This window comes from Cricetulus griseus, chromosome 2 (genome assembly GCF_003668045.3).
Source record: "Cricetulus griseus strain 17A/GY chromosome 2, alternate assembly CriGri-PICRH-1.0, whole genome shotgun sequence".
In the NCBI taxonomy this organism is placed as follows: domain Eukaryota; kingdom Metazoa; phylum Chordata; class Mammalia; order Rodentia; family Cricetidae; genus Cricetulus; species Cricetulus griseus.
Window position 1 is genome coordinate 246,031,722 of NC_048595.1, and position 27,793 is coordinate 246,059,514.

Sequence of the window (27,793 nt, forward strand, 5' to 3'; positions counted from 1 at the left end):
CCTGAGCCAAGACAAATGGGGGTGGGCCTAGGCCCTATCCCAAAGGATGTGACAGACTCTGAAGACCCCCCTATGGAAGGCCTCACCCTCCCTGGGGAGCAAAAAGGGTATGTGATAGGTAGGGTTTTAGTGGTAGGGGGGATTGGGAGGGGAGGAGGGGAAAGAGAGGGAACTGGGATTGACATGTAAAACAATCTTGTTTCCAATTCAAATAAAAAATGGAAAAAATAAATTATGCTGTCAGCTCTGGAAAAGAAAAGAAAATAGAAAGCAGAGGTACAAGGGTCAGAAGAGTGATATATTTAGCCATAAAGTTCCCAGTGAATAAGTTTTGATGACTGGCACTGATTTTCACTCCTTAGAGAGAGCATCTGGCTTGTCTGTAGTTAATCCTCTAGATGAGGTTAACTGAAGACACCGCACTCTAGTGGGGCAGCACCGTTCCATGGACTGGGATTCTGAACTGAACCAAGAGAAGAAAGGAAGCTGAGCTCAAGCATGCATCCCTCTGCTTCTTGATGGTAGTCCCAGTATGACCAGCTGCTGCCTGCACCCAGTGTGACCAGCTGCTGCCTTCACTCAGTGTGACAAACTGCTGCCTGTTCCCACTGTCACTGTCTTCTCTCCCATGATGAATCATATTCCTGGGGAGTGCAAGTCAAATAAACCCTCCCTTCCTTAAGCTGCTTTTGTCAGGTATCCTTCTGTAGTGATGAGACAAGAAACTACTATAAAGCTCATTCGCCTACTCCATTATCAGCTTTCTGAGTATAACACCTGACTCGTTCATCTTTGTATACTTCACAGGAAAAAGCACTGAACATAAGAGGTCTAGTTTCATTGTGTAAGTCTCTCAATAAGCTTGTAACACTGGGCTTCATTTTACCACGTGCTTAAGGGACACAGTGATCACTTGTCAATCACACTACCTGGCTTTCATGTTATAGTTGAGTGGGCATCTCGTCAGACATCATTACTGTTTCTTTTTATCTTGTATTACCCCATCTTCTCTAACCAGTTGGTTTCTAAGGTTTTCTTTAATAAATATAAGGTACTTTCCACCTGGAACATGATTGCCATGGCCTTGTTTAGATGTCTTAGATACTTACAAGGAGGGACTAGTATGTACTATCACATACAGATTCTTGGCCTCTGCTAAAAATATAAATTTTTATAAATTGATAAATAAGAATTTCTTTCTGACCATCCTGGCTACCTTTGTTAAATGAAATATTTTTATGGAAGTTTAACTTAAAATTGACAATATTAAAAGGCATCCTATTAAAATCTATCATCTCTAAAGTCATCATAGTTTGACTTTATATATTTAAAGTTTCACATTAGCATTTAAGTGTCCCAGTTCAGAGCCAGTGAGGAAGAGTCCTTGACTGCAACCTGACAGAGTTAAATTCCTAGGACTAACAGGGTGGAAGGAGAAAACTGTCTTCTACATTCTGTCCTCAGACCTCTACACACACACTGAGGCACATGCCTACACACAAGCAAAACAAATAAATAAACAAAATTTAATCATCCCAGCCCCTTAGCACATTGTTTTTTAGAGAGGGCTATCTGTCTGGATAGTTTTCTAATTGGATGAATATAAACCAAAATTTCAAGCCAGCCATTTCCTATTTTTACTCCATAAATATAAAAAGAAGTCCTACAACAAAAGGAAATGTTGGGTGTCTTTAAACAAGGAAAACCATACTTAGTTAAAATAACAGTTCTATTTCTACTAACCTTGTTTGTGAATTCAGGTTGCAACCCCACTCATTGGGCATTTTATATTTCACTAGTAAGACACTCTCATTATTCCTTTTGGTATGCAAGAATAAGCTTTTCATTTGTGTTGTTTGTTTTAGTATATTAAAGCAACAACAAAATATAACAGATTTCCTAATTCTCAAACAGTAAGTGTGGTTTATCATTTTCCTGGAATGGTTTTGAAATCTATAGGAAATAAAATGCTGCTTCTTCCTTCCTACATACCAAATCAGCCTTCAGTCCAGGAAGCCAGAGATCATTTATTCATCAAATTCATTGGGGAAGACTTTCCCTCTGGGAATAAGAGTAACACTTATTAGTAATTCTTAGTTCTGAAAATAAGATCTTACAGAATTGGCTTGTTTCCGGGCTTGGTTAATCAGTTCCTTTATTTCAGAGATGTTTTTCTTTAGGTTATCTTCCAGTTCCTTGATAGGCTTGAGTTTATCTATCAGCCGATCAGCTTCTTGCTCTAGATTTTTCACAGTAGTATCTGCATCTGCAACTGCATAGAACAAAATTAGTATTTGTGTGTGTGGGGGGATGAGCATGCACCGCCCCCCCATACACAGAGAAAGGTGCCAGAAGAGCATTGGATTTACTAATTTATTTCATTTTATACATGTGACAAAAGCAAGACCATGATGGCTGACAGAGTGCATGAGGCCAACTGTGAATATTTTAGTCGAGATTAAAGCAGGCCAGAGCTGTTAGAGAATGTTTTTGGCTTTGGGATTGAGATGGAAATTGATATTAAAGATAGAAGAGATGATAAGTGCTGACCTTTTAGCCTCAAAGATGACTTTTACAGAGAAATTAAAATGGGGTGTCTTTAAAATATCACCTGCTCTGTCCCCCACAAACCACATTAACAACAAGGTTCTCATGCAAAATTGGGTTCTTTTTTTTTTTTCTTTTTTGCCCTCTTTGTCTTTCTTTGCACATGTTTGAGAAGGAAGCTATGGAGACACAGCTTGAAGAACATTACCTGATGGAACAACACTTAGACTGAAGGCCTCTGTTATGCCTTAATTAAATTGTTCAAACTTAAGTTCAATTTTGTCTTGAAGAGTAGTTCATTGTACTATACTCTATTTTGGTTGGATTCACATTAAATTGCTCTTTTTGTAGGTTATAAAAAAGTTGAATATTGACAGTTTTGAAAGGCTGTACCTGGAAAGGGTTTTAGGTATCTAATCCATAGACCTTAAGTATGTGCTTCCATGGCAACAGGGGTGAGGCAGGGTATATAAGGTGTGGAAAGCCAATTATTCAACTTCTGGGATGCTGGCAATCTTATACAAACTCTGTCATCTGTTATCTAACTGAGTTTGTGTTGTTCAGCACTCTGTTATTGTGATCTTGAAGAACTCTGCAAGGTCCAAGGCTACCTGCCCTGCTAGACTATGACAAATCTGCTGCTTGCCTGATGTTGAGCCACTGAGAACTTGTCTTTAGGATTGAATTCAATAAATTTACAAGGACATAAATATCATTCTGTTTGGTTTTGTTAATGCTGGAGTCAGAACCCAGGGACCAATGCTTGATGGAAAAGCACTGACCACAGAGCTCAGTCCTCAGTCCACACATCAGCATCTTTAACTGTATTTTGAGGTAGTTGATTTGAGGTCATGCTCATTAACGTGGGCTGTATTCTTAGCAGAATTTAAAAAGAATGTGGGCTATAGTTAACATTTGCAGGGTTCCTGGATCAAGACTCCAGTGTTGTTTTTGTTTGTGTGTCTTTCTGGAGATGCAAGTTGCCTGGATCAAAGTCCTTATCATATGGGTAGTCCTTGTCAAGTCCATGCCATTGCTACCCACTTGTTTTCTGTGCTTGTCCACTGTTCTCTTCCTTCTCACCATATAGTGTTACTTTATATTCTAAAAATTATTCTAGAATTAAGGAAAATGTAGTTTTACAGCTAGATTCACAATAAAGAGAAAAAAGGAGTTAAGCCAAGGCTACTAAGGCTAAGATAAATACTGGTCCCATTTCTCCTACATCTCCCCAAAGCTTTTTCAAATGCTTTGAATGGAACTGAAGGTTTCCCCTCCTTCCTTTGCCTCTACTTTGCAAAGCTGTTTAAGCTGTGTAGAAATTATCTTGCCCCATCTCTGAGAACTGAGGCATCTATGATGCCGAGTCTAAGATATCTTGTATAGTAGTGTTTGAATATGTTCTCATTTTCTTCCCTAATTGTCTGAGTAAGTAGACTTGAAAATAGCTTCTCCAGTTAGAGTTTGATAAATGGATTTTTCCTGGAAGATTATTATCTGTATGTTGTAGGCTCTAAAATTTACCAGCATGGAGTTTTCCCAAGTAATCTCTATTATATTTTCTCCATTATGTAATTCTATTGCCTTTAGGAATCACCTGGTTGTCCTTTATTTCTTGGGATTAAGCTTGCCAATTATCTGTTTTATTGTTTTCTATATTCTAATTTATTCATTGGTTAGCTGTTTCTTCATGTCGGTTTTATTTTTTCTAACACACAAATCGAAGGCTTAAGAGTTTTTTTCAGTGCTCATATAGTAATGCAGTTCTTCTAAAATATTTTCCACAGAGGTCAGCATTGATGGTGTTCTTCAGATTTTGATATGTTTGATTTTATTATCATTTCCCCTACTTATTTGTAGTGCTGTGACATTCATCTCAAATTCTGACATGTGCAAGAGACAACATTTTTATATTTAGATGAATTGTTCATGTGTATAGAACCAATTTTATTTCAAGAAGAATTGCTTAGAACCTATTTAATTATGAGAATAATTACTTAAATGAAGGGAGGGAAAATGAGCATTGTGGGTGGGGTGGCAACAACACAGTTTATTTTAGCTACTTTAACTCATGTGCAGGGAAGTCATTCAAGCTCAATGAATGGCTGGATTTGAACTAGCAGAGACACTGTAGTTTATCTCAATCTGTTGCAAAAGTCAATTTTACATTTCTATGTGGATAAGATTCAAATATTTCACTAGGTTTCCATAGCACTATTAAAACTATTTATGCCAAATATATCCACATATCAGCTTCATTGTAGGGATATTCTTTTTATATAGAGTATTAATTTGTGATAGTGTAAAGAACAGCTATGCAATGTTTAAAGCAGCCCCAATATATGGTCACATGCAAAACTGAAGCTTTTGGCAATGAGTAGAGCAGCATAAAAGTTACAAGAGAACACACAAATAAGCATATACATACTGATTTCTGCAGGTAATTTCATATGGAAGTAAAAAAAAAGAAATTAGAAAATTCCTGAGGAAATATTTTCTACAGGTATTATAAAGTACCAAAACATGGCACTTTCTAACAAATGTTCTTACAAATACACTCTATTTTAATTCAAATAAGTATTACCAGATAAAAGCACATAGAACATGATCAAAATATATTTCATGGAAACAATTTAGTTTTTAAAAATGGAAAAATGCCCTTTAGCAAGCTGTTCACATGGGAGGAAATGTTACTAAAATCAAAAGAAAATATTTAATTACTATTTATCAATAAATGTTTCTTTTAATGGAAGATAAAGAAGTAACAGTGTTATGACAGGGATGTCATCAGCTGAGATTCAATCTAAACTAGAACAAAACGATATCTTAAATCATACTCTACGTGAAATAAAACAGCAAATTTACTTTTAAATCCATTTTCCTGAATGAGGAGTGTTGTGATGTATAAAAAGAAGTAACTCAGGTGGGGTTTCTGAAACACACGGGAAGTACAATTTATGTTTATCTCCTATCCTCCTTGAAGAAATGGCAAGGAGCTGGTCTTTCTTCATTCCAGATCTCAAGTACATCATTTTTGTTGTTGTTGTTGATTTTCCCCCTTGCCCAGGAAGCTGTCGTGAACATTTTCCTGAACCACCATCATAACGTGGTCTCTTACATCATAGCATCTTTAGCATTTTTGGTTGAAGTGAAGACACTCAGATCTGTTTATTCTATAGTCACTGCCATTATGATAACACTGCTTCTGTCATCTCATTCTATAAATGTTCTTATAACTTATAAAAATGCTGGTAGATAGTCTAGCTTATTAAAAGCAAAAAGAAAAAAACAAACAAAAACAAAAAATCCTTAAGTATTTTCCTTAGGTAAATCATATACCAAGATAGTATCTTATCATGTGATAGAACAGGAAAATACACTAAAAAGTACCAATGCTTGTTGACTAACTAAAATTATAAATCATTACACTGAATTCTCTCAGATTTCTCAATAAATTCTAATTAAGCCAATGAATTTGATGCAATATATATAAGAGATGTGAAGATACAGTTGGTATAAAATAAATAAACACTTCATTTCCTGGAAATGTTAATTGACTGGACTATAAATAATAAATACAGTGAAATTTCAAATGATGCATTTTAAGGCGATATCTTTCTCCAACAGGACAGCTAATGAATATGCTCTTAAACTCTATGTTCCACGCAACTCCAATCCTAAGCATACAATCACCTGTGTATAACTATATTTTCAATTACACTAATGGATCAAAAAGTTGTGACATCCACACACCAAACAGCATGTAAACTTTGAGAATTCCCAGCCTCATTCTGATTGGATAAAATTAAATGCAAAAGGCTCCCAGGCAGAGCTGAGAGACTTGGGGGCTGGAATGGCTGGACCTTTCATTCTCACACCCACACCAGGAATGAGGGGGGATGAGCTTTAGGTCTTGATCTAGCTCTACCACACATGAGGCTTGGCCACTTTAACGGTGTGATGAAATAAATGACACAACCATAGCGAGAAAGGCAATGATCTTACTGTTTTTGGAAGGATCTTTCACGACTGCATTCGTTTTGGCCACACTGTCTGCTAGTTTATTGTAGTTTTGCTTCAGACCATCAAGGTTCTGATGCAGGTCTTTAACCTGGGCCAGGACGGCTTTCGCTGTGTCATTGGCTTGTCTGGCTTTCTCTTTGACAGTTTGCAGCTTAGCAGCCGTGTCTGTTGGCACAAACGGGCATGAGAAAGAAAACAAAAGACATTGGAGGAGTTTTCATCCATGCTCAGCAGAGGCAGGCTGTGGCTGGCTGACCTCAGGGATGCATTTACACAGGGTAAAGGCTGAACTGTTTCTATCAGCTGTAGCAAATGAAGCAATTTTTTTTTTAGCTAAATTAAATTTTCTCAGGGACCTTTGTGGAATACCTGATTAGTTTTTAAAATAGCAAAGTGATTATTCTCTAAGTTTGTAGTTTAGGGGTATATTGTGATTTGCTGCTGAGCATATTAAAGGGAGGAATCTATCCACATGGTTCATGTAGCTTCATCAAAACTAGAATTAAGATTTAAACTGTATATCCATAGGAGAAAAATGAATGTGTTTTAATTTTGGAAATGGTTGTGTGTTTCTATTTGTTTTCTGTATTGGCACTTTGGTAGGTTCTAAGTAGTCAAGAGGTGCCATGAGAAGTTAATAAAATAAAAGCAGCATGCATTTAAATTTTAACATTTCCCATGTTGCATACATGTCTGTGCTTGTTTCTGGGTCATAACTTGAGTGCAAAACACAGTTCTGGTGGTTTGAATATAAAATGACTTTTGAAGGTTCCTATGTTGAGGGACTTGTTGCTAGAGCTGGGACTTTGGAGTTGTTTGAACCATGAGGTCTCTGCGTTCATCTATAGATGAATCCATAGATAGATTAATAATTTGATGGAATATTGGGGTGGTAGAAACTGTGAAAGGAGGGGGGCACACCTGAAGAAGTGAGCACTGAAGATATTCCTTTGAAGGGTTAACATGATTCCCAGCCTCCTTCCTCTGACCTTCTCTCTGCTTTTTGGCCCTGTGAGTTAAGTAGCCCCTCCTTTGCCACAGATTCTCACTACTATGGTACTGTGCCTCACCACACACCCATATCTGAGGAGTCAGTTGACCATACATTGAAACCATAAGTCAAAGTAAATCTTTTTCTTTAAGTTGTTTATATCTGATTTTTTAAATTTCAGAGATATAAAGTGACTAATACAATTGTACAAATAGATCCATGCTTGCGTGTCTGTAATGGTGGGTGAGGCCACAGGCTATAAAGAGATAAACGTCACTTTAGACAACAGCCTTTAGTATTCTGTTTCTCACTTCAAAAGTGAAAACAACAATTCTATCCACCTTGGAGAATTAGAACGAGAGATTACATGCTTACCAAATCATATAGATTAGTGAATACTTATAATGCACTGTAGCCTGTTAGGAAAATTAAAAAGAATTTACACTGTCCAGAACTAATATCGAGCAATAATTTTAAATAGTTTAAAGAGGTAGTGTGATATAGAAATGGGTTGACTACTATTTTTGAAATCTGAAATAGCTAAGGAGGTCACTTAAGCCAAACAAGACATATGAAATGGCTATAGGCTCTTGTTTGTTGTGTAGAGACTCTAATAAATTGTGATTTTGGGGAAGTAAACCAACATAATGGGGAGCAGTCCATGTATGATTTTATTCTTTCCCACTAATACAAGAGTTCTTAGGCAGGGATGACAATATAATTATATGATATATTCCTTGATGTGACATGTTCCCATGCATGCCAGCTAAAGGTAAAAAAGGATAGCACCAACATGTTGTTAAATGTGGTTCTGATTCTCAGAAGAATAATTCATAATCAAGAAAACTTGTATCCATTATTTTATGGTAGTAGAAATGTAATGTTAGGAAAATGGTAAAAGCTACCAAGGTTCTTCCGTATTTCAGGTCACCTGATACAGAGTGCAGGACCAGTATGCTTACCGTTTGGAATGAGTGATAACTTGCCCAAAGTGTCATTCAAAGCTCTCAGGAGATCACCATTCCTAGCATCAGCAGTTTCTAATCTGGTTTTCAGGCCATTTAGATCGTTGTGATTTTCTGTAAACATAAGCCCCCAAAAGACCCAATGACATATTATTCTTGGATGTGCAATTTCCATGAACTTTAACACACAGTTAACAAAAAGCAAGAAGAAAGATATAATTCATTTATTATCATCTATTCATTCACACATCACTGAATTAATTACATATATTTATGATCATTTGGTACTTTAGAATGTTTAGCCATCCTATTTTCCTCTTGGTATCTAGTCTCCGTGACTTAATTTGATGGTTTCCTATGGGCTAGAAACCTCCACAATTCAGCCTTCAAGTGAATTTTGAAGATATTCTCTTGACATCCCTCCACTGATTTTTACATATTCAAATTTATCAAAAATGTATCATTGGGTTACCTTTTTAAAATCTTATATATAATCATAGATAAGAATATTCTATTTCAGTAAACATCACCGAGTATTACAGTATTATTTAGTACAGAAATAAAAATTAAAGCAAAGAAAAAGCAATACATCCCAGATAAACCTGTCACTTTTCATAGAGAAAGCAATATTTTTACAAATTCCCTCAAAAACTTCAGTCAAGCTTTTTTTTTGTCTTGCAGCATTAGCTTTTGTTATCTTACATTCAAAACCTGTACTTTCAAGTGATGATTTAATATTAAATGTGTACATATTGGCTTCTATATTTTATTTTTATATTAGCATTTTTTGCTGTAGGTTAGCTTTTATTGTTGAAATAATTATGTGGTTTACATTTTAGTGATGTCAAAAATTTTGAATCACTTAGGGGAAAAAGATTAATACATGGATTTAAAAAAAGTAAGCTTAGTAATCTTACTGAGAACAGATAAACAATAAGCATATGTGGTGGCTCCTTACTAATGTTCTGACCTCTATAGCTATTTCAGATAAAACACATACATCTAAAGATTCAAAGTAAATATCAATCTTGATCATATGTGAATACCATGAGCTACACTAACAACTGGCCTAGCCAGACCACCTACCAATGCACAGATGTCATGGTAGTAACTATCTATTATCTACTTAGATTTAAGACCTACTTCACTCTACAAGATGCAATTCATACCTGGTATTGTTCTTGAAACCAAGAAGCTTTTGCTAGTCAGATCATAGGCCTTAGGAGAGAACCTACTGTTATTTTCTCCTAAATGGTTATAGGATGAAACCCTATACCCATAGATTGTTGTATCTCTTAACCCTCATCAGAAACCTCTCTAGCTTCTTCTTCTTCTTCTTCTTCTTCTTCTTCTTCTTCTTCTTCTTCTTCTTCTTCTTCTTCTTCTTCTTCTTCTTCTTCTTCTTTTTGGTTTTTCAAGACAGGGTTTCTCTGTGTAGCTTTGGAGCCTATCCTGGCACTCTCTCTGAAGACTAGGCTGGCCTCGAACCCACAGAGATCCGCCTGCCTCTGCCTCCTGAGTGCTGGGATTAAAGGCGTGCATCACCAATGCCTGGCTCTAGCTTCTTTTGGTAATGGATGCTAATCAAAACAGAGACCTTTAACTGGTCAAGTTACAGAGAATAAGACTTCAGAATACAGGGACATCTATATTACACCCCTCCTTCCAATGCTCAAGAGTCACTGAGGAAGAAGGAGTAAAAAGGATGGTAAGAACTAAAGGTGGTGGAGGGATGACTATAAGGAAAGAAGAGTTTCTTACACACAACACAGAAGTTGCACATATGAGCTCACAGTGATTTTGATAGCATGTATCAGACTTGCGTAAGTTCAAGTCAGATATAATCCCAGCATGGAAAGGAGGGGTGAGCACAAAGTCTCATGCTAAGGAGTGATTGGCAACTTAGGGGGACAGAAAAACAATTTTCTTTATGGGTGTGTCTCCTGATAGTGCCACACACGCAAGAGTCTAAGGCTAGCATAAACTGGATTTGATGGGTTTTAAAATTATGAGAACACAAATTTGGGTAGGTGAAGAAATGGGGTACGGATCTGAGAGGAGTTTGAGAAGAGGATGAACATAATCAAAATATATTGTAAGAAATTTTCAAGAAACTAATAAAAATGAAAGGAAAAGTCTGATAATAGCAAGTGTTCACAAGAATGTTAGAAGTGAAAAATGTTTGACTCTGCTTTCCTGAAAGCATTTAAATAAATTTATTAGAATTTAAAAATGGAAATGGATTTGGTTTGGCAACTCTCTTTTCAGTACTTGGGATTGAATTAGGATGTTAGCAAATATTATAGCACTGAGCTACATCCCGCCCTAGGACCAGCAGTTCTACTGTGAAACTTACCTTATTATTACGTGTGTGGCACAAGCCTGAAACCTCAGCACGGCAAAGGCTGAGGTCAGAGAATTGTAGATGAGTGGGTATAAGATACACAATAAAACTGAAGTGTGTTAGTGTATGTCATCTGTTATTATATACATTAGATCTTTGTCACAGAAAAAGGAGGAAAATGTTAAGTAATTCAGTTAAGAGTATTTTATATCAATGTAGCATGTCCAAACAGTCGTATGGATATTACAGCCTTTAAAAAAGAATTATATGAGTATGTATGGGTGTATAATGATCCTTAAAACTTTCCCACGAAGAAGTAAGATACACTGTGATGGTTTGGATGAGAATAGCCCCCATAGGCTCATATATTTGAATGCTTGTTCCTCATTTGGTGGAACTGTTTGAGCTAGATGTGGGGGATAGCCTTGTTGGAGGATGTGCATCATTGGGGGTGAACTTTGTGGTTTCAAAAGCCCATGTCATTCCCAGTGTCTCCTACTCTCTGCTTAGTGTCTGTGTCTCAGGGCATGAGCTCTCAGTTACTGTTCCAGCACTGTGACTGTCTGCCTTGCCCATTTTGATGGTCAAGGACTCTAACCCTCTGAAACTTCATGTGCTAAACAAACTATTTCTACTATATGTTGTCTTGGTGTCTTATCACAGCAATAGAAAAGTAACCAAGGCATACACAGTTACAGATGATGACATATATGCAATAATTTGGCAGGACAGAGGCTGGGAACTAGGTTAGAAAGAATATACTAGAAAATGTTAGCTGAACTTATGATAGGAACTAGGAATCAATGGAGAAGTAATAGCTTCAAAAACAGGAAACTAAAATTTCTTATTTTGTATATTGTTGTACTAGTGAAATTTTTCTCTGTGTGTATTGCTGTACTTTGATTTTTTCCATTTTTTAATTTGAATTAGAAACAAGATTGTTTTACATGTCAATCCCAAATTTTAAGAAAGTATATTTAAGTGCTAGAAAAACTGTCTTCTTGGTGGTACTTGCCAAGGTACCACTTGCCAAGGACAGTTATTTTTGTCAATCCCTGTACCTGGAGTGATCAGGTCAGGGCAGAATATGCTCCTCAGAAGAGAGCCAGATTGCTTTAACTGGACTGTGCCTGCCCCTCTCATGGCTGTGTACAGGGCTGTTGTAGGACTGTGCCCACAGCCAACAGCTGAAGAGTCATCATCCTGTCCTCCACTGACCTTCTTCTGGAAAGAATACAAGGGAAGGAAGATAGGGAATTCTGAGTTTGTGGTGCTCTGGACATGTACAAGTCCTGGACTTATTAATGATCCACTCTGATGCATATAAAGGCTTTTATAGGCAGCCCAATTAAACCATTGCCATAATCCATAAGAAGCCATGACTATAGTGCAGACTATGCTGAAATAATCACATCATTTTGCTAAATATGGTTAACATTATGATCCAAGTCAGAGACCCACTATTACAAAAAACAAAGCATAAACCATCCCAGCAAAGCACAACTCTAAAACATCAATATGCTTATTCATGTCACTAATATATTACTACTTTCAATTTTGGTCTCTCAAATATACTTTCCAAGTAATTGCATTTTCCTCTCCACCAATTCCAGCTCATCATTTCTTGAACACTTCTTCTGGTTTTGGTGCTGGTACTAAACTAAAGTTATTGAATGGTTACCAAAGCCTCTTTTGTGAAAATAGATCTAGTCTGGTGATGAGGGCACTGTCTATGTGGGTCCCTGGGATTAAGGGGTTGCTCTGCCACTGAGAACCTGGAGGTCTTCATCTGTTAAGGAAATAGAACCATAAACATTTCATTCCTTACTTTCCTGACTGGATTTGATATTTTACACAACAAAGTATTCAAATTCCCTAGTAAGCAAGGTATTCAAGTATAATAAGAAAAGAAGCCTTTAATTTAAAGAGTATTACTGGGTTTATATTATTTTCTGCATTTTCATAGCAAAGAATGGTTGAAAAATTCTGTTGGTTTTTCAGAAGAAACAGTAACTGAAGAATATCTTCACTGATACCCTTCAAAGTCTATTTCAAGGCTACTATCTATATTCTTTGCTTTCTGTATTAGAAACTAAAAAAGTACATAAAATCCAAAATTAGTGCACATACTTTGACTTTGGATATTGATGTTTCAGCTATGTGACTCTGGCTTCTTAATAATCCCTTTTGACAACGCTCATTTATTGCTTAGTAGTTTATGGAACATTGTAAAGCAAGGTGAATGTCTTGTAGCTTTGGCAATAGGATGAGGTAAGAAACAATTGAATACAGTGAAACACAGATTCTGAGATGGAAAGAGAAAGGTGAGAACTGCAGTGTTGGCTTGAAATGGAGGCCATGTGAGGTCTAAGAGAACCACAGATCTGCCACGATACAGAATTCATGTGGTTCAGCTTGAATTAGAGCATGGTGGAGGAAACAGAATCACTGATGGTGAAAAGAAACCCTTACATAAGTCTTTTAACCTTTGGAGAATAAGAGGAGGGCATGGGCTGCATGGTATGGGCCTGCCTTTTCCTGTCTGTGGAAAAACAACACCCAGTTAACAGCAGCCATATCTTTCTCCATTTTCTTTCTGAAGGCTGCATCCACCAAGCCTTGAGATCTCTCTCTCTCTCTCTCTCTCTCTCTCTCTCTCTCTCTCTCTCTCTCTCTCTCTCCCTTCCTCCCTCCCTCCCTCTCCTTTCTCTATCTCTATCTCTATCTCTATCTCTATCTCTATCTCTATCTCTATCTCTATCTCTATCTCTATCTCTATCTCTCTCATCACTTTTACATAGGACACTGTGTTCCATGTATGAGCTGGATACAGATGGAGCTCACAAAGTGAAGAGCAGTGAAGCATCCCACGGGCAGAGAGTGAGAACATGCCAGTGCAACTGCCTTCGATGTGCACAGTGATTCATATTCACATCAGGTAGTCTGAGCCAAAAGGAGGCTCACTGGGCAGAGCTGGAAACAACATCAGTGCCTCCTCAGGTTTCCCGTGTTCCTGGGACAGTGCCCGTGGGCCCTCTACACCTGTTCAAGAGCACAAGATAGTTTAAGTCCCTGATTTTCATTTTGCTATTCTCTGAGGTAGGATGTGTGGAGAATATGGGAAAGTATTTGACATGAATTATTTAGGAGTGAGCTCAACTTATGGTATGGGCCAAGATTTAGGGAGAAACTTCCATGTAAATACAGATTGTCTCTTCACTTGCTTAATTGACCACACATAATAACAAAAACAACAGAAGCAATGGGAACTGCAGACTCGGAGTGCTTTGCTCTTATTTATTTCAAAGGTTAAGTGATTTTGCAAAACAGTGCATAAGGGTTCAAAACTAAATAATACCAAAAGACTTTGAGTAAGTGTGGTCGCCTGGTGTCTTAGACCTCTTAAAGTTCACCTCTCCCTAAAGTCAAGTCATTTGCTTCAAAGCCTTTGTGGATGTTCCTGCTAGAATGTGCTTTTTTTTTTTTTTTTTTTTGGTTTTTCAAGACAGGGTTTCTCTGTGTAGCTTTGGAGCCTATCCTGGCACTTGCTCTAGAGACCAGGCTGGCCTCGAACTCACAGAGATCCACCTGCCTCTGCCTCCCAAGAGCTGGGATTAAAGGTATGCGCCACCAACGCCTGGCTAGAATGTGCTTTTACTATAACCAAACATATTTATAAAGCTATTTCTTGAGCCTGCCAATGCATAAGTAATTTCTACAAGTGATCGTTCTTCTGTAAGGTCTTGCTGTCTTATAGCTCTACACATATAACTTCTTTTCTTTTAAAATAGCCAATTATTTAGTTAAACCAATGCAAACATTTTACATTGTTCTTGATCATTAGTTTATTTGTTTATTTCTTTTTTATTTGTGTTGTTAATTTTGCAGTTTGAAAGTTGAACACAGAATCTCGTGCACAGTATGTAACATCTTATCACACAGGAGAGCAGGTTATAAAAATAATTGTTAATATTGTAAAGTTTGAAATTGAAATGTTGGCCAGAGGCTTAGCACAAACCCTTAATAGTGATCTTCCTTTAACAATTTAAAGCAACCTGCAAAGATTTAGCTCATGTTAACTCAAGTAATGAATCTGTTTTCTTCAATATTTTAGAACTTTCTTTTCTTACCTATCTAAAAGATAACGTTAAGAGAGAAGGGTAAATTAGTCACACCGATCTTGGCAGAAGATGTTGTTTTTCCAGAATTGATCCTGACCAAGCCCATTTACATACATAAAATACACTGAGTTAGATATATTAATTTCTAACTTGAATGTTATGTATAAACCATCACGAGTATATGACTGTCTACAGTATACAATTTTATAGTCCTTCAGGTACATTGGAACTTCAAGATGTATATTTGCTATGTTGTCAATCAGTTGTCATGATAAACCAAAAAAAAAAATAGCTGAAATCAGATCTTCTGCATGGTAGAGCACTCCTGTGCCACAATACTTTCTGAACCAAGTACAGAAGACCAAATGAGTCTCATTGCTATCTTAGTCTAGTTTGTGGTTTGCTCATTTTTTCCCCAAGATAAAAACACATCTTTAAAAATAGGTATTTACTACAGTTTTTATGATATTTTGATCTCCTAAAGATTTGGAAGTATATATCTCTATATCATCTATCTATCTATCTATCTATCTATCTATCTATCTATCTATCTATCTATATTTGTACATTTTACATTATTTACAAAGCACTCACTGATCCAAATTAGGATTTCTAAAAATGGGCACAGTGATTGGCAGGCCCCAAAGAGCTGTTAGCTACAACTGCTGTGCTCTTCCTCCTGCCTGAGGATCATAGTAGACCCCTTCTGACAGGAAGGGAGGGGTATGTGTCTGGTGATGGGTTCTCTAAATGTTTAAGATGTGGAGGTAGAGATAGTTCTGTCTGCACTGGGATTAATAAAATTAAATGACAAGACTTGAGCCCCATATTGTATTACTGATTGAAAGTCTGTAGACTTGTTTTGGTTTAGCCAGGAAGGATATTGAATTTTTAAACCTTTCAATAGGACAGCTTTCTCTGATTTCATCCAAGCCCCACCATCTCTTGAGTTGTTAGGAAGCTGAAGGTATTCGTATTTATCTCACTATGTCTAAACTGATTGGTAGATTTTGTTCCACCTCCTGGAATCCTAGATTCTGGTTCTGAACATGGGACCAAGTCTGCGTAATTTATAGGTCAGACACCCACTTAGATTGTGCAGGTCCTTATCTCCAGTTAAGATGGCACTAATGAACTTTATGATGGTGTTGACAAAATTAGGCAGAGTCCCACTCACAGGGAAGATCATCCCCATGGCTAGTACCTCTATGTTGCTACTACTTTGCTGTTTTCCCCCTAACATGATCCCATCTCAGTTCTATTCTCTTGATTTTCACTACTCACATCCAATGCAATGAACAAAATTCTGTGTAAGGGATTAGCAGTTTTAATGGGAAAAGATGAGATAACACGGTGGCCAGAGGGCTCAGACTAATATCTTTTACTAATTGACAATTCTCAGTCAATGAAGCAGGTCTTGTTTGCCTTTCATTTCTGTACCTATAGAAAAGCTGATGCAAGCAAATAGTAGTATGCGAATTCAAAAAGGAGGTAACTTTAGTAACATAAGATTTATTTAATCAAAATTAAACCCCTATGTCATATTTAACAGGCCCACAATATTCCTACTTATTAGCAAGGTTATAAAATATACAATGAAGTAAAATAAAATCTTTTCTAATGTAAAATCATAACAGAACCTCAAATGATAAGTACCACAAATGCACTATCTCCTTTGTCTCAACATTTTTTGATACACTTGTGAGAATTACATGCCTGAGTACCTGATGTACTATATATAGTTTAGAAAGTAGGTATTGACTGGTGTGATAAATGTTAATGATGGGAACATAGTTTTTCCCTGTTGCATATATTGCACAGTACTGTATATCTAGGAATTCTCAGGTTCATTAATATATTTATTATTCTTGAGCTTAGGATAATCCTTTTATTTCATGCCATCAATTTTTAATATATAGAATTATTACTTATTTCCATAAGTTGTTTACCTTGTGCAAAGCCAACAATTAGAGGCAAACCAGGAAGTGAATAAAATTGAAAAGTGACTCCAATGGGATGAGGTACATAAAATCTTAGCATTCACATAGTTTCCACACCATAAACCACCTCATTCTTTGCTGTGTACATATTCTATGAGAACTCCAATGGACTATATTATTGACAAAATTTCCTGTTCCTCTGTAATGTGGTATTCACCTGATGGCTTAATTCATCTTCTGACCCTTTCAATCGTCAGTTTGTCCCTTGCCTCAAATCCATCAACAAAATGATTTTTATCTCCACAGACATTCTACTAGTGCATTACAGGCTGCCTTCAAAGCTCCAACCATGTGCAAGGGCAAATTTACTTTTAACAGATGTATATTCAAAAATTAAAAAGCAAAACAAATTGCTCCTGGCAAGTTCAGACTCCCTCAAGGCAAGGACAGCATAAAAATGGCAGGGAGCAGCAGTATGTCATTTGTGACCACAGTACGGAAACAAACTGAGCTGTACTGACTCGAACAAGTAACAAATTAGAAATATGGAGGGCATGCTGGCCCCACCATTTTTATTCCTTCTAACTCCAGGAGTCACAGAGAGAGAGAAATGACTAAATCTCTATTTTAATAGCTGCTGTCAAGAGTTTTGCTCTGCAGGGCCTATTTCAACAGTTCCTCATGGTAATATATGGCATTTCCCTGATTAACGGCCATTTTATAACCTGTGTAATTGGCCACAAATCAGGAAAATGTCATAACGTAGCACGAAAACATTCCCATCTCCGTCATGGCCTTGGCTTGGTTTTCTGTGGGAATTATTGCTTGAGTAGTTTGTGGGTTTTCATTATTTTAAATAATGAACTACCTGAAGTACAAAAAAAGACATTTAAACTAATGAACATTTCTGTCTCCTAACCCTTTCTACTACCTCAGTCCTCATATTTTCCAAATGAAATTGTGCCCTTTTATGTGTAATGTTAGGAATTAGGAGAAACAGGGTCAAAGACAGGATTGGACACAGTGTAAAGTATGCACAGCAATGAAATCTGAATGATCACCCCAAAACTCAGTACTCAAAATAGAAGTATTTTCACAGAATATATATGTTTTTGGAGACAGGGTCTCATGTAGTCTAGGCTGACCAAAAACTTCCTGTGTAACCAAGGTTGACTTTGAACTTCTGATCCTCCTGCCTCTATCTCCCCCCTGCTGAGATGACAGCTATGCACAACCACACAGTGTATGAGGATCTAGGGGCTGAATCCATGGCGTCAAGCACAATAGGCAAGCACTAGTCACCCCAAATTTTATAAAATCAAAATTAATACAAAGGAAATTCATGAAGAATAATACGTCAAATGTTTGACTAAAGAGACACTCTGGCTCTGTATTTGTACATGAACTTTAATGCCTGAATAAAACTCCAGCCTATTGCATAGGGATTAGATAGGAAAGAGTGGCTGCAAAGGAATTGGGTCAATTCTACTTGTGCAATAAGAAAACAGTCCATGGGTCTTCATAGTCAATCTTTTGCTGCAGTGAAGGCATCACCGCTACAGAAATTTGAAACCAGGAACTTGTGGAATGCACAGTCCAAAGCATTTTGTTATCAAAGTGAGTAAGAATAGAGATGGCTCTTGTAATTCCTTATCAGTTGGTAAGGGAGTCCAAGGTATTTCACTTTAAGGCATGCCAAATGTCTGCTGTATCAAGCTTCATGTTTTTCAACACAAGGAAAACTTAATTTAAAAAATCTGTCATCATTCACTTCTAATTTATTATTAACGTAAAATTAGTAATTACTTCATAATTTGCAGTAGGCTGCATGTCATATATTATAAGTTCAATGTTCCAAAAGACCGTATGTCTTTCTTGAGGAATATAAAGTCCGTATCAGCAATGGTTTCACAGTCGATGAGTAAGACTTAACAGGCAGGTTAAGTGTGAATTGGATATTCCATTGTTTCTTACAGAAGATATCTCAGCAAAGATTGTTTTAATGTTTTTAAACAGAGTCTCATAGTTATTTAATGGTTGTTTGATGGATTGAGTAAGTGACTGAAAAACTAAGGATGGAACCTAGGATCTTGTGTACAGGAGCTGAGTCCTCAATCATTGAGCCATGGTCCCAGCTCAAGGACTTATATGTAATTTGCCCTGATCTTGAACTTGCCATCTTCTTGCCCTTTGTGCCCAGCATCCATAATGCTGCTGAACTAAAATGTGATGATCTGTTATAAGGTGTGTAGATGAAGAAATACAGGAGAATGAGCAAATTTAAGGAGATGGAATACCACTATGAACACATGGCAAGTTGGGATGACAGTATACGTGAGGTCTATGTGTAGCAATGTTTGGGAGGTGGATGCAAGCCAGATGACGCTAAGGCATGAGACTAGAGAAACAGGAAAAAAGTACTGAGAAACAGGTGATGCTTGAATGAAATGATAGACACAATAGCTTACACTGATAGCAGCCATGTTTACAAACATTAATAATATATCAGAGTAGAAATTGCTTTGTACACTTTTACCTTTTCAATGAAGAAGACAATACACAACTATTTTATAAATATTTAAAGACTTCAGAACCTATTGACAAAACTGAAGATTTCACTAACACATTTATGTCACATCATCCTAGCTCAGTATTTACTTGAATTTTATTTTTAAAACCACACCAAATGGAGTTTAGCAGCTTACAGCTTTATCACACTGAAAAGTTTTGTTTTCAATAGGTGAAGCAATGCTGTAGAGACTAGGTTAAAATTATGAAATTTTGCTTGGTGAAGCTTAAAGACTAAGTGTTGTCAGGCCTGTAAGAAAGGTCAGTTGTATTATGTATATAAGTCACGGCTCACAGTTTCATTTTTTAACAGTCTCCTCCCATTATAATGCTATTAACCTTAACATAATAGAAACCATGACCACACTAACCTTTCACAGCATTTTCTAGCTTCTTGGCCTCATTAAGGATCCTGAAGCTTTTCTGAAGGGAGCCTTTGGCATCTTCCTTTAATAAGCCCTGAGGACTTGTTGCCTATGGACAGAAGAAAAGGTGTCACGTATTAAACCATAGAGTGGTAAGGCACAGAAGGCAGCAGATATACAGAGCTTCCTTTAAGGCCTCTGGGTTTAGAGTTGCAGATTTTCAATGCATGTTTGATGATGAGAAGCTGTTTACTGTGTGAGAGCATTGGGGCAGAAACCTTCCAATGGTACCATTTAGACAGGTAGACAAAATGGGGCTGATGAGGTGCTCTGGATTCCATAAATGAAAGCTGGATATGTTGCAGTGGCATCATCTCACAGCATTCAGGGCTACAAGTTAACAAAATGAAGAACTAAAAATATCCATTGACTTTACCTCTCATCATATTTAGTTTTACAGGATGAGCAGAAAGCCCTTCCTACATTCTCAGTGTTGAAATGGAAACAAAAACTAATCTCTTTTTAAACACGTCTCCAAATTCCACCACAAAACATGAACTTCTAATTGAAAATCTTAGCACCCAGGGATCTCTAGCCAGTATGTATTAGCTCAGGATTAGATATGATCAGAGTGTGACACAAAAATAATAGAACTGGAAAGGGATCGCTTAACTTCCTGTCTCGTTATCTATTTAAATAGTATTTGCTTTTTAGAAGCCTTTGCATAACACATGTATACCAAGAGGTGAATCAAAAGGATCTGATGTGTAAACTTTAAATGGGAAAGTATTCAGAGTACAAGGGTTGGAGAATCTGAACTGCCTATAGTTAAATTTATATATCTGAATTTGGTTTATTCCAGACATGACACTCTTCAAAGGCTAAAGATTTGTCACTCAAATTGATTAAATAAAATGCCAATTGGCCAGTAGCCAGGCAGGAAGTATAAGAGGACCAACCAAACTAAGGATGATGATGTGAATGAAAAGGGCAGAGTCAGGAGATGCCGGCCAGACAGACACATAGAGAGCAAGTGGGCAAGCCACATTGAGAAAAGGTACCACCGCCTGGCAGAGCCTAAATAAGGAATATGGGGTAACTTAAAATGTAAGAGGTAGTTAATAATAAGCCTGAGCTATTGGTTGAGCATTTATAAGTAATATTAAGCCTCTGTGTGGTAATTTGGAAAGTGGCTGCTGGTATTTGGGACTGAGCAACTCAGACAGGAAACTTCTACCTACAGCTCACTGGAAAGCCAATCTTGGATTAGAATTGTATGAAAATTCTAGAAAGAGGGGACTCTGTGGTCCAGGTTTTATCTTTGGAACTGATATAGCAACACTACTCAAGTATTATTTATTTTGGAAAAAAGATTTGCAAAACTGAATTGTACTTAGGGTAAAGAGAATGTGACAAATAATGTACAATGTAATCCATGTAGCTATAAAGAAAAACGAGATCATGAAATTTATAAGAAAATCAATGGCCTAGGAAATCAATATGTTAAGTAAAATAAGCCAGACTCAGAGGACAAATATAACATGATATGGCATGCTTTCTATCATATGTGGATCATATATATTATATGGAATATGCATATACTATATATGTATATACATACACATACTATATTATATATATACACACATATATGGTGTGTGATAGAACTAGAGAAAAGACCATAAGATGACCAATCTTTTTTATTTAAATTAGAAACAAGCTTCTTTTACATGTCAATCTCAGTTCCTGCTCCCCCCCCCAATCCCAATCCTTTTCTGCTCTCCAGGGAGGGTGAGGCCTTCCATGGGGAATATTCAAAGTCTGCCATATTATTTGGAGCAGGGCCTAGGCCCTCCCCAGTGTGTTTAGGCTGAGAGAGTATTCCTCTATGTGGAGAGGGCTCCCAAAGTAAGATGAACAATCTTAAACGAAGAAGAGAGTAATGAAACAGAGGGTAGTGAAAGGTATATGGCATGAAAGAGGAAGCAGGATTATCGGAGGGATAAAGGGACCAGCATGAGAAGCAGGAAAGGATGGGGCAGGGAAATACAAATGAACAAGAACAGAGTAGATATGAAAAAGGCACATGGAAACCAGTTACTTTGTATACTCACTCAACAATTAGTAAATAACAATGAAAAAGAGAAATAAGTGAGTTGTGTGGCACAACAGGTAGGGTCTGCTGATGTAGAAGAGCAGGAAAGTTATAAGCTGCAGGCCAGCCTGGGCTATAGCTTTTTTAAAAATTAAAATAACAATAAAAATGAAGATACAACAATAAGCTGAATTCCATGTACTTGACTAAAATTCCACATGCTTTACTATAAGAAAATAAGCCTCAGGTTATTCAACCAGTTTCTATATTTATAATTAATGTACATATCATCATTTGCCTGAGTCTCAATTTTATGAATCAAAACAGATTAAAGATAGGATATTACAAAGAGAAGCCACATGACAATTATCTAAGGAGACCTAAAAACAGAAGAAGTGACAGCTGACAATCTGTTTGACAAAGGAAAGCAAGACAAGAAAGCTAAGCAGGAGAGAACATTTCCAAATCTTAGGATTTCAAGCAAATGGAGAGGGTCTATGACCATATAACCCTGGAGGCACCTGATCTTGTCTAATTAATCTCCAAAGCTAAGCATGGTTTTGGCCTGGTTAGTACTCTGGGAGATAATTTGGAGAAGGGTACAGTGTATGTGAGTAGAATTCTTGGCAGAGGAGAATATTATTGTAGTAAGATATCACAGGATGATAATGGTGATCCTGAATCATGACGATAGTGTGGATCATTCACAATTTAGATAAAACTTGAAAAAAGAAAGGAAACCAGTGAAAAATGAGAACATTTTTTTGTGTGGAGGCTGAAGTACAACCTCCAGCACCATAGATGTCATCCCTATGGGCTGCCACCATTTGTCTTTGACATACAGTCTCCCACTGGTTTTGAACTCCCAGAGTCAGGTTTGGCCAGCTGCCCAGACCCCCAGGGGTCAGTCAGTATCTGCTTCCTCAACTTTGGGAATACAAGCAACTATGCTTAGCTGAGGTTTATCACATGTATTCTAGGGATCAAACTCAGGTCCTTCTGTATAGACTGAGGCAAGCTTAATGTCTTGGCATACATACATACATACATACATACATACATACATACATACATACAACCTTGAAAGGAACATCACAATAAAACTGCCAAATAATGTTGTCATTTAATTTTCTTGTCTTCCCATTCCATCCACCCATATCTTCTCCTACATCTTCCCTCCATTTCTAAGCATTCATCTTATTTCCAACATTATGTTCGCAACTTAGACAGTCTTCTATGAATTTAATAAATTCATCACAGTCTTTAAAATAATCTAGCTTCTTGCATTTGGATGCATTTGGACGTTCCTCAGTGCTGTGTGTCAATATTTGATTTCAACTGCTGGGCAGTTTCACTACATGGATATGCCTCAAACCATGTATTTGTTTGTCACCTGATGGTTATTGGGATTATATTTTCTGCCCTGGGTATTCTAAAGAGAGCTTCTTTGATCCTTCTTGCATGCTGGTTTGTAACATGTGTTTTCATTTCTTTATGAGTAAATAGCCTGAAGTCGAAAGACTAAATCTTATGTAGAGAGTTTAAGAAATTACCACTAGATTGACAAAGTATTGAAGTCCCCATCAATAGAATGTTCTATTTCTGTACATTCTTTCCAACACATCATCACAATTTTGAAAACTTTGACATCCTAATAAATAGAAATTTTGCTTTTAGTTTCAATTTTTCTGTTGATGCACATGTTAAGCATCTTTTTGTGTGTTTGTTGTTCTTAAGTAGTTCTTTTATATTATAAGTTCTTAATACTATTAAAATGTATCCGTAGGTCTACAGTGTTTTGGGGATTACTTTTGGGTTATGGTAGAAGACATTTTTAACACAAATATCCAATTCTTCTGATTGCATTTATGGACTTGACATGAATTGCTTTTGTGCATTGTACATATATAGCTTTGATGCACCTCTGGACTCTTCTTTTTAGTTGTCTTCTTGTTAATATTGACCGACATCACATTGTTTACACACCACAGTTTTGTACAAAAGCTTAAAGTCCAATTAAGGAACTGTGTCAGTGTTTTGTTCTTTATTCCCAGTGAATTCTTCTACAGCTGTGCCAATTTCTAAAGAATAAAAGCTAGCCATGTTTTATTAGGATTTCTTCCAATGTATATCCCAATGTTTTTAAAATTGTCAGCATACAAATATTGGATTTTCTGATCAATAGACATTGTATATCTCTTGATTACTCAGCTTTTTAAAATTTATTTTAAGAATATTCAGTTTCTGGGCATTTTGAACTTTTATAAAATTTATTTTTATCATCATTATAAATGCTATTGTCCATTTTAACTTCAGCTTCCAATTCTGTGTTGACAGAATCTGCAAATAATTGATTTTGTATATTTTGTTAACATTGATCAAGTTGTTTATCAGTTCTAGTAACATTTTCAAGTGATCTCACCACAGTGGCTATCAGACCTAAACACCATGAACATTGTTGTATATTGCTTTCAGTGTGGGTCACTTTTGTTTTCTCTTTTCCTGCCTATTGGGCTGGCTCTGTTCTGCACTACAGTATTGAATGAAAGTAATGAGAACAGATCTTTTCCCTTTTCGTGAACTAGAAAGAAAACTTTGAAACATTTTACTCCGAAGTATGGTACTGGTGGGTTTTCTTTTATGCAACAGACCTTCTTATGAGTGGGTAGAGAAGTTCTCTTAGTCACTGTATGCAGAGAATATTTTTAAGAAATGACCTTGGTAGACTGATTCCTATTTTCTTGAGGAGTCACCATACTGATTTCCAAAGTGGCTGTACAAGTTGGCACTCCCACCAGCAGTGGAGAAGTGTTCCCCTTTCTCCACATCCTCTCCAGCATAAACTGTCATTGGTGTTTTTGATTTTAGCCATTCTGACAGGAGTAAGATGGTATCTCAGAGTTGTTTTGATTTACATTTCCCTGATGGCTAAGGATGTTGAACACTTTCTTATGTGTCTTTCAGCCATTTTAGATTCCTCTATTGAGAATTGTCTATTAAGTTCTGTACCCCATTTTTTAATTAGATTGTTTGGTGTTTTGGAGACTAGCTTCTTGAGTTCTTTGTATATTTTGGAGATCAGCCCTCTGTCAGATGTGGGGTTGGTGAATATCTTTGCCCAGTCTATGGGCTGCCGTTTTGTCTTGCTGAGTGTGTCCTTTGCCTTACAGAAACTTCTCAGTTTCAGGAGGTCCCATTTTTCCATGACTAGGCATATACCCCAAAGAATCACATTCATACAACAAAGACATCTGTTCAACTATGTTCATAGCAGCACTATTTGTAATAGCCAGAAACTGGAAGCAGCCTAGATGCCCCTCATCCGAAGAATGGATAGAGAAAATGTGGTACATTTACACAATGGATTACTACTCAGCAGAAAAAAAACAATGGAATCTTGAAATTTGCAGGAAAATGGATGGAACTCGAAAAAACCATTCTGAGCGAGGTAACCCAAAGACAAACATGATATGTACTCATTCATATGTGGGTTTTTAGACATAGAGTAAAGGATTACCAGCCTACAATCCACACTGCCAGAGAAACTAGTAAACAAGGAGGGCCCTAAAACAGGAAAGATGCAGAGGTCATGAGGGAGCAGAAAGGTTGAGTCAGGTGTAGATTAGAAGAAAAGATGTGTGATAGGTAGGGTTTTAGTTGGGGGGGTAGTAGGGGAGGAAGGGAGGGAGAAGGGAACTGGGATTGTCATGTAATTCCATCTTGTTTGTAATTCAAACAATGAAAAAAATAAAAATAAAAACAAAAACAAAAAAAGAAATGACCTTGGATCCTGTTGTTTTTTGTTTCTTTAATATTTTAAAACACATTGATTTTCAAATTTATCTATTTTGTTTCTATAACTAAGCTCACTTACATCGTATAATCTTTTTAATGAATAATTCCTATAATTAACTCACATTGAATGATCTTTCTAATGAATAGTTGGATTTGATATGTTATAGTTTCGTCAAGACGTTTTACACATTTTCATGAAGAAAATCAGTCTATACTTTCGTTTTTATTTAATGACCTTGCCTAGTATTTGTATAAGAGTAATACTAGGGTGATAAAATGGTGTGTGTGTGTGTGTCTGTGTGTGTGTGTGTGTGTGTGTGTGTGTGTGTGTGTGTGTGTGTGTGTATTTAAACTACAAATCTGATTCCCTCATGAATATAAAACTATTCTAATTATTTGTTTATTTGTAGATGAATTTTACCAGTGTATAACTTGTAAAATATTGTCTGTTCCAATAAAATTATTAGATTATTGGCACAGAATCATTTAAATATATCCTGAATTTCTTTTCCTTCAGCAGAAGGTACAGTGACATTATATCTTTTATTGCTAGCATTGGTTTCCATCAATCTAGCTGGATGTTTATCACTTTTCGATCCTCCATCTCCTGCTGTGCCTTCATCCTGTAACAAGTCTGCATTCAGGCTGATTTCCTTACTGTCCTTGGGTTTTAGTTTGTTGCTTCCTTCACTATCACCTTTTAAAATATCTTATTCCTTTTATTCCAATAAGCTTATTTTTCCTGACTTTTAGGATGGTAGGGATTTCTCTGGAGCTATAGTTTACTATTCCTCGATGACATATAAGGAGATAAATGATGTATAAGGGTATGCAGGGGATACAGTAAAAACAGTGGGAGGAAGACAGAGAAGTAGGGGATATTGATGCATGGATGAGTGAACATGTATTTCTGTTTCATGAACCTGTGGAGCGTGTGGTCTTACCATGAAGTAAAATGGTAGGCATGGCCTTTGCGTAACATTTGAAGTCAGATTAGGGGTATTGGGAAATGAAAATTGGAGCCATTAACAGTTTCAACTTTGGTGAGTAGGATCATTACTATAATGAAAGACATTGAAGTGAGCAGTTACAGGAGGGAAGGAGCCCTAAGTTGGTCATTGTAATAGGTCTGTACAATTGAGACGTTTGGATTTACAAAATCTAGAGAAATAAAAATAAGGCCTAAAGTTTTCCATCTTCAAAATATTAAACAGCTGATGGCATGCTCCTGTCAGTTACAAGCAATCTGACAGCACCTAGGTTTGAAAGACTGGCTTTCATATGATAAGGGAATGGAAAACACTAACATCTTATGGATGAACAGAACTGTTTCAACTCATTGGAATTTGAAGAGAACCTTTCTAACATTGCTTAGTAAGTTACTGAAGCACAGCAACAGAATCAAGACAGGTGATGAAGCTACATTCTCCAAGCTAATTACACCTCATGCATATTCATGAGCATCACATCTGAGTTTCTGAGCTGTGTCTACAGCATATGTGGGATACAAGAGAGAGTCTCAGTGTTGCAAGATACTGTGTTTCCTGCTTTAAAAGATTGTATCTTTATAAATATGTTCTTTTGTTCTCCCTGAGCATATGATTATAAATGTGTGTATGTACATACATAATTATATAAAATTTAGTGTCATTTAAAATAAAATTTATTTCATATGTCTGTATGAATTATGCATTCATAGTCACTTGATATGATGTGAAAGAGTTTATGGACAAGTAGTAAATATGTATAAAAATTGAAATGATCAATTTTGTAAAGATTTAACCAAGGGTTAAGTGCACTTAACTGCATTTTGATGTTAATTTTATCCTTTGTTAAAACTGTGTAGTAACTCATATTAAAAATATCATGAATACAAATGAATTCATTAATTTGTCCAACAAATGTTTTGCTTCCAAGCACAATGTTCACCACTTGATTTCCAAAATGGAAGACGACAGTTTTTTTTCTGATGGAATTGGACTGGAATGGAGGAAACAGACAAATTCAAAAATCACTATTAAAGAACAAATGATCTTTTC

At 36.6% G+C, this 27,793-nt stretch overlaps 1 protein-coding gene across 4 annotated transcripts in view; it reads right to left on the bottom strand.

Annotated features, from left to right (window-relative positions):
• Positions 1-27,793, bottom strand: part of LOC100771923 (laminin subunit alpha-2) — a 541,373-nt gene that overhangs the window by 66,871 nt on the left and 446,709 nt on the right. For 3 of the 4 annotated variants that reach the window (XM_027402872.2, XM_027402871.2, XM_027402873.2), the window contains 5 exons: positions 19,871-19,973; positions 8,524-8,640; positions 6,553-6,735; positions 4,976-4,981; positions 2,118-2,272 (listed from right to left, as the gene is read on the bottom strand). In XM_027402872.2, the coding sequence (XP_027258673.1) occupies positions 2,118-2,272; positions 4,976-4,981; positions 6,553-6,735; positions 8,524-8,640; positions 19,871-19,973 (564 nt within the window). The remainder of the gene's footprint in view (positions 1-2,117; positions 2,273-4,975; positions 4,982-6,552; positions 6,736-8,523; positions 8,641-19,870; positions 19,974-27,793) is intronic. The other variant, XM_035440328.1, reaches the window with a different exon arrangement.